Source organism: Varanus komodoensis, unplaced genomic scaffold, assembly GCF_004798865.1.
Source record: "Varanus komodoensis strain SLA01 unplaced genomic scaffold, ASM479886v1 scaffold3, whole genome shotgun sequence".
Classification (NCBI taxonomy): Eukaryota; Metazoa; Chordata; class Lepidosauria; order Squamata; family Varanidae; genus Varanus; species Varanus komodoensis.
Window position 1 is genome coordinate 63,124,640 of NW_025335761.1, and position 7,382 is coordinate 63,132,021.

Sequence of the window (7,382 nt, forward strand, 5' to 3'; positions counted from 1 at the left end):
TATCCAAATAAATAAATAAATGGAAGAGAGTAAATAATCTACAGTAAGAATGGATTTGGGGTAACTGGAGATGCCCTACCATTATTTTAACAGTATTTGTCTTAGCCTGTGCAATTGACAGTTTGTGTGGTCCGCATCCAACCCAAGGTCTCATCTTGACTGGTGCTCTAAGCCTTCGTGCCTTGTATGTTTTCATGTGAATGGTCATTTCCAGAGTCTTAGTGGATATCCTCAAACGAGGCATTTTCAGCCTATGAACATGATCAAGAAACGAGACTGTTGCGCCAAATGCTAAATCGTTGTCACGTGGAATCTCAAGAGACAGACAACCTTGTTTAATGAGCAAGTGTCAAGTGCTACACGTGGGCCCAGAATCCCAACTTCAGGTATGAGCTACCAGTGACTGACCAAGAAAGGGATCTTGGGGTTGTGGTGGGCAGCACAGTGAAAAAGTTGACTGAAAGTGAGGCTTCTGTGAAAAAGGCAAATTCCATGCTAGGCATAATGAGAAAAGGCATTGAAAGCAGGACTCGGTCACTCGCTGAAGAGAAAGCTGGACTGGATGGGCCCAAGGTGTGTTCTTAACCTTAGTCATATTAAAAGGAAATTAAGAGTCCACACAGTAGCAGCAGCAACCACATCAAGAGACTTATTAATTTTACTTTTTCAAAGAGAGGACAAAGTACTAATTTTTAAAGAAAGGTATAAAATACAAATTGGTCACTCAAGGAACTGTTGCATCCAGTGTTTCAAACATGCCCCTGTGCCGCACAGAATTCAGTTTATAAAAGGCAAGTAAAATTCATTTTGATTGATCTTGAAATCTAAAAATGTTAGGCTGAAGTGAAAACTTTAAAATAAACGCACTTGAAACCCCTAGAGAATAACACTACTAGTAAAACCACAGAGTGTGTCTTCACAAAAAATTCTACCCATTGAGGCAGAGGAATAAAAATCTATTTGAATCCTAAGGTGGAGGCAGAGTTCAGTTTGGACTATAAATAAATGTTGCGGGAAAAGAAAGGCTAGCAAGAAAAAGCAGACACCCTCCCCTCTCTCTAACCAGCCACCAGGAATGTCTTTCAAAATGTTTCCTAAGCTTGTTGCTCTGGCACATCAATCCTGAGGACTCTAACTTTGGACTTATAATGATATTCTTTCAAATATAATTTCACAGAGGGTGGAATGGGAAGAGCATCGATGCCATCGTAAGTCGTACAGTTACAAATAACTGTCCGGCATATATGTTGAAGAGAAAAGGGGAAAGTTCTATTTAAGGGTGTAGAGAGAAGTGGTTCAAAGAACATACAAGAGCTGGGATCTTTGTAATGTTCTAAGAGTCCGGTGATGTCAGGGGAATGGAAGACACACGGGTCGTGAGCATCAAAGCTGAAGCTGTGATTCCACTGCTCAATCCTGGCATGGAGGGAGCGACTGTAACGCCTGAAACTTACGGAGAACAAGTAATCCTCCTGCGCAGAGTCTCGTAACAAAAAGGTCCCCTCTGGCTTTCCATCTAGAAGTGCTTCGGCAGCGTATTTATCCATCACTCCCCAATAGCATGGGTTATTATTGATCTGGAGGAGGTCAGGGACAAGATAATGAACATAGTCGATCTGGGTGTGATATTTAGGAGGCGTTTCCAGGTGCAGCAGCTCATCGTCCGTTTCCCATCGGGGCTTGTTTCTCTTCCTGGAGCTGGTACACAGTGTCACCACTTCGTCGTCAGAGTCCATGTCACTCTCCTCTGTGCTCATCTTCAGCTGCCTACCCAGGACAGATTCGCCCTGTGAGTCACATCTACAGGAAACGCCATCGCCGATGCCACCGGCCTGCAGAGCGGCCGGCCCTCCTCCGTCGGCACTCTCCACATCCCGCAGTTCTCCTTCTTTCCCTTCACCTTGCGACGACTCCATGCTCAGCCAACTTTCGGATCGTTGCTTGACAGGCGCGGTGTGCCGTTTGATTAAATGCCACCGGAAGGCTAGCTCCGACCGTGGCGGGAAAGGGCACTTGTCCAGCATAAGCTCACTGATATGTATTTTCCTCTTGGACGGAAGCACTGAAGAATGCCGACTGCCGCAATTCTTCATGGGAAAGCACTGGCCCACGGCATCCTGGAATTTCTGTTTCAGAGAACGCCCTAGGAACCTGTGGCCACAGGACTGTTCCAGGTCCAACTCTGTGGAGGAACAGCTGTGTTTCCTCTCCTGGGTCTTTAAACTAAACGTAGATTTTCCAGATGTGCTTGCCATTTCAGCATCAGAACTGGTCTCGCTTCTTTTAGACCAAGAAAGCTTCTTTCCACTCCATACATAGCCATCTTTTCTGTCTGCACTTCTACTCCGGTTCGCTTTAGGTCTCACATCTGTGTTTTTAGGAGTCCTTTCTTTATTTTCGGCCATGCTTTGATGTGACAGGCTTCAGAAAAGTTCTAGGACTAGTGTTGCCAACTCCTTATCTCCCAGCTTTTGCCATCAAAAGCATCCATCAGGTACTGCTTAGATGTATCTACGAAAACAGAAAAAAACAGCACTGTCACGCGAACACACAGACCAGGCATGCTGTCCTCCATCTCACAAAGAATCACCCTACTTTCCTTGGGCTTCCCCTGGGGAAGGAAGCATCACAGTTCAGCAGTTCCTCGTCTTGCCTCATCTTCCCTCGGCCCACCAGGTAGCTTGAATTCCCCAGACTTCCAACTACTATCAAAGAACTCCAGAACAGCACAAACCTCTTGGAGTAGGAGACTCCAAGGCAGTGCCGTTGGGAAGGAAATTGGTATATTGGTGCTTCTGTGCAAGGAGGATTCCACTCGGACCATGAAATGCAAGCTCTCTTTCCCCTTCTGTTATTCTACACTTTCTTTAGGAGCACAAGGTGGAATGTGTGTTTCTTCCCCCTTTCATTTCATACCGCAACTGTTCTTTCAAAGAATTCCCTTACAGTGTCACCACGATCCTATTGATTGGTGCCTTGACGACTGGAAGTGTCTAACTTCGGAGACTTCCAATCGTAATGCAGAAAGGGAGGGGCGGTGGAGTCAAGCACTGCCGTCCTGTCCTCCTGCATCACGTTCTTTGATGATCGGGCTTTCTTGTCTGCCTAGATGCGGTGCTTTGAGGAGGATGGAAGGAAGCCAGGCAAGGTCAAGTTTCTGACCTCGGGAGCATGGCTCTTTCTGTGCTGGTTGCAAGAGGGTGGTTGGCTCTCTGAGTCTGCTTCTTCCTGAGGTCAAAACACCGCCTCTGACCTCAGAGGAGAGAAGCCCTAGTATCCTGTGCCTCTCAGACCACGTCTAGGAGTCCTCAGATTGCTTCTGTTAAGGTTGCAGTACTACGAAGATCAATAAATATGCTGGTGAAAGCACAATCCACTCCCTAAAATCGTTGTTGCCAAACTTACACCATTGCCTTCTGAGGCTCTTTTGAAATCCCTTGTCTCACAAAGCAAATAAAGTGCTGGATTTGGTGTAGCTTATTTTGGAAGTGTGCTTGCAGCGAAGACCTATCCAGGTTTACTCAGACTTAAAGCTGTGATCAGTGGGGCTTCCCCACAGGTGAAACACTGGATTGTTGCCCTGGGGTTTCGGAACACTGCACGGCTCTTAGGGGCTATTTTGCAATGCCGGTGCCCACCTTTGCAGAACAAAACTTACGCAGAGCCTTGGAGCACCTTTTTACCTGGGGATGCAAGCGCAGGTTGGGTGCTTCTAGCCAGAGGAGCCCTGCACCATGCGAAAAGGCACGCTCATTTTCTCAGGTATTTGGGCATTATTTATGATCCAGATGTTACAGGCTGTTATTCTAGTGTGCATGCTAGCCTGTGGGAGGGCAGACTGAAGTTTTTGCATTGTGGATGAGCCCTTTCATATCATATTGTTTTTAGATTGTTTTATGCTGTTATATTTGGCTTGCTGTGCTGATGTGGTTTATATTTATTTTGGCATTTTTCTGCTTGCATTTCTCTGTTGTGTGTAAGAAGCCCTGAGATGGCTTTTTGGAGGGGGGAAACAGTATATACCAGATCAACCGTAATATGACTGTTCTTTATGGATTTTCTTCAGTCAACCAAAAAGATAGAAGACATGATGGAAAAAAGACAGGAGATGCAGTGGGAGGGCTACGGACTGAGAATGGCATCTTCTGGTCCCGCTGTGAAATTCCAAGAATGAGGCAGGTTGATGACATCACAAAAGGCTTGTCGGAAAGTGTCCCTGGCAAAAAAGGAGGCCGTGAATGGTCACAAGCGTATCCCAGTGGGAATGACTGGTTCGCACAATCAACACATGCATGAAAGATCTGGCTTCCAGTGGAGCCATGTTTTAGGACCTGCTCACTGGAAAACACATAGAAGTAGTCCCCCCCCCCCCGCCTTTAAATAAAACATTGTAAACCTTGGAGCCATTCCCGGTGTTTTGGTGCTTTGAAACAAATGGGTCTGCGGGTAATAAAGCTCTGAATCATGCAAGGCACAATGCTAACTTAATTAGTCTTCAAGAGCTTCCGTTATGACATGTTAAAACAAACCAACTGTGGACTGGCCTTACCACCATTCCTGGGAGGGGGTGTATTTCCCAACTCCCCTTTTGCTCTGCCCGCCCTTTGGACAAGTGCTGCATTCACGCCGGAGCAAAACCCCCAGAAGAGAGACAAAATAGGTCAAGAAGCGTAACATATTCAAAGATTCATGTTATGCTTGCTCGGTTTTAGTTCATATAAGCATGATATGAAGAGACACTCTTCTATACTGACACTTTCAGGTCACTTTCAAGACAAATTAATTAAACATACATAAGTCACAGGCTAGGAATCTCTTGGTAGCCTTGTCACTTGCTTTTCAAAATGAAAGTTGTCTTTCTTTTTTCAAAAAGACGCCCACAAGGCACTTGGACTATCTAGACTTTACATATTGAAGAGGATTATATAAAATCCAGTTCCTTTATGGAAAGTCATTTTAAAAGGCCATGATGGATGAAAATGCTTTTTAGGTACAGCAGAGAAAAATAGCATTGCAGAAATGAAGCCCCCTTCAAGATTTAATGCATGCATAGGACCTGGTTTTCTTTGCATCAGATAGTTAATATACAGAATGGTTGCCATGATGAATAAAAAAGGCAGACAGCTGGGACTGAATTCTGCTTATAATGCGCAGGCCACAAAGGCATTTGAACTACTGAATATTTCTGTATTATTTATTACTCCATCACCCGCAAGTCAGCTTTAAAACAAACCTTCAAGGTATTTCTCTGAAAAGTAAAGAATAAAATGGCCCAGCTTTTGTACAAGGGGTTTAGGGGAGGGAAGAACAATTCAAATGAATGACTTGGCTGAAGTTTTAAAAACTAAACAGTATCATTGGTCTTAGCAGAGATGATAGAAGGAGCAGATTATGGTGTCTTCCTCACATCAAGAGATATAAAGGCTCTGTAGGCTGGACCCAGTCTATACAGGTCAATGGGCTAGTTTGGAAAAACTCCTAAGGCATGTGATGTGGTTGGTTAAAAACTGGTTTGTTGCAGACACGCAATGACAAACCAGAATATGGACTGAGTACAGGTTGTCACTGAACAGTGTGTAGTTGCACTATGGTTGTACTATGAGTTGTTAACTACAATTATTTCTGGCTAACAACCCACAGTTAAACCATAGTGCAAGGTTCACATGTAACAATACACTATTCACAACCCAACAACAAACAAACCCTGGGTTGTTCAAGGTTGTTCAGACAGAATGGCCTGGCTGGCACATAATGGCAGCTCAGAATATGACCTGGTTTATTTATTTGATATCCCACCTTATTTCTTTTTTAAAGAACTCAAGGTGGCTTACACAATTCTCCTCCTCTCAATCTTATCCCCACAACAACACCCCTGTGAGGTAGGTTGGGCTGAGAGTCTGTGTCTGGCCCAAAGTCACCTAGTTGGCTCCATGGCTGAGCGGGGACTGGAACCCAGATTGCCTGACCCCCAGCCCCACCCTCTTAACCACTACAGCACCTTGGTTCACATGATATGGCAGGCTCACGCTTGGTTATTTAACCCACGGTAAATTCTAGTGCACGTGCTGGTTATTGTGACATCTTGTTTTCATCCTCTTGCAAGGAGCCCAAAGTGGCTTACACGAGTCACTTCTTCTCTATCAGCAGCCTTGTGAGAACAATCCAGCCGCAGGCATCCCTCCCTGGGCATCTGGCCAGGTCCCCCTCCCCTGCCTGCCCCATTGATCCAAACTGCAAGGCACGGGGGGCTTTTGTGCAGATTCACCCATCATGGGTTGTTAGCAGCTGTTAGGACCCGTTCCCACAATGTGCCAAGCTCACCCAGGGTTGCTTAAATCATGGTTCTGTGAGGCTTCCTAACCTTCTTATAACCCATACTGACAAGGTGCGGCCGAAGTCCTGCAAGCCCCACTTGGGGTGGCATACTCATGACAACTGTCATGTGTGCGGGAGCTTACCCTTATGTCACTCTGGGCCAGCCAGACCATTCTGTCTGAACCTAGCTCTGCAAACAAACCATGGTTAACCAGGTATAAACAACAAATAGAATCCATGAATTGTTGTTGGCTTATGGAGTTTAGCTGCATAAGACATGGCTTATCTGAACCCAGAGCTGTGGCTTATTCCTGGCTTGTTTTCACTGCTGTCCTACTTGAAACAAAGGTGCCCAGCAGAACAGCCTAACCATGAAACTTCTCTGAGGCCTGGAAAATGGCAAAGAGAGGCAAACTGGAAACAGAGTAAATGTTCTAGGCTTGTTTGCTCCTCTAGAGAACAATTCATGGCTAAAGCAATTAACTGTGGCTAATATATGCCATGGTTTAAGATTATCTGTGACTGCAGCAGTCAATAGGTTCTATCCGCTCACTTCTCTGCTTCCACCCCACCACAACCCAGTGCTCTTCAAATGGTTTGGAGGATTAATTTGTGTGTTGTAGGAGCTACAAGAGGAAAGGAATGCCCTGGTGTTTGGTCTACTGGCAGACAAACAAAATTGGATACAGCCCCAAATTGGGGTTTTGAAGGTCTGGAAGTCAACTGGTAGCCCGTGTAGTTCAAGACAGCAGCCTATGCCACAAGAAGCCAAGTCACTGTACTGTACTATGTACCAGCTTCCTTACATTAATGGAAGGAACCCCACTCTTTTAGAATTCAACAGAGAGATCAGCCTCAGAGTGAATTAAGGAACGTGAATGACAGTTACACCTAACCCCATTCCATTTATAGGTTGGAGTCAGTGCAGTGTAGGGCCACAAGGAAGGTGGCTGGATTGCAGGGAAAGCCGTATGAGACGAGACTGAGGGAACTGGGTCTCTTCAGTCTGGAGGAGACTCAGAGGGGATCTGTTGGCGACATGCAGGTATGTGAGGGGGTGTCACACG

General features: G+C 45.5%; 1 protein-coding gene across 2 annotated transcripts in view; it reads right to left on the reverse strand.

Annotated features, from left to right (window-relative positions):
* Positions 1 to 640: 640 nt before the first annotated feature.
* Positions 641 to 7,382, reverse strand: part of SOCS4 (suppressor of cytokine signaling 4) — an 18,611-nt gene continuing 11,869 nt past the window's right edge. The window contains exons 1-2 of one of the 2 annotated variants that reach the window (XM_044436827.1): positions 4,131 to 4,313; positions 641 to 2,511 (exon numbers count right to left, since the gene is read on the reverse strand). In XM_044436827.1, the coding sequence (XP_044292762.1) occupies positions 1,095 to 2,405 (1,311 nt within the window). In that variant the 5' untranslated portion in view covers positions 2,406 to 2,511; positions 4,131 to 4,313 and the 3' untranslated portion in view covers positions 641 to 1,094. Of the gene's footprint in view, positions 2,512 to 4,130; positions 4,314 to 7,382 lie in introns of those variants that run through there. The other variant, XM_044436826.1, reaches the window with a different exon arrangement.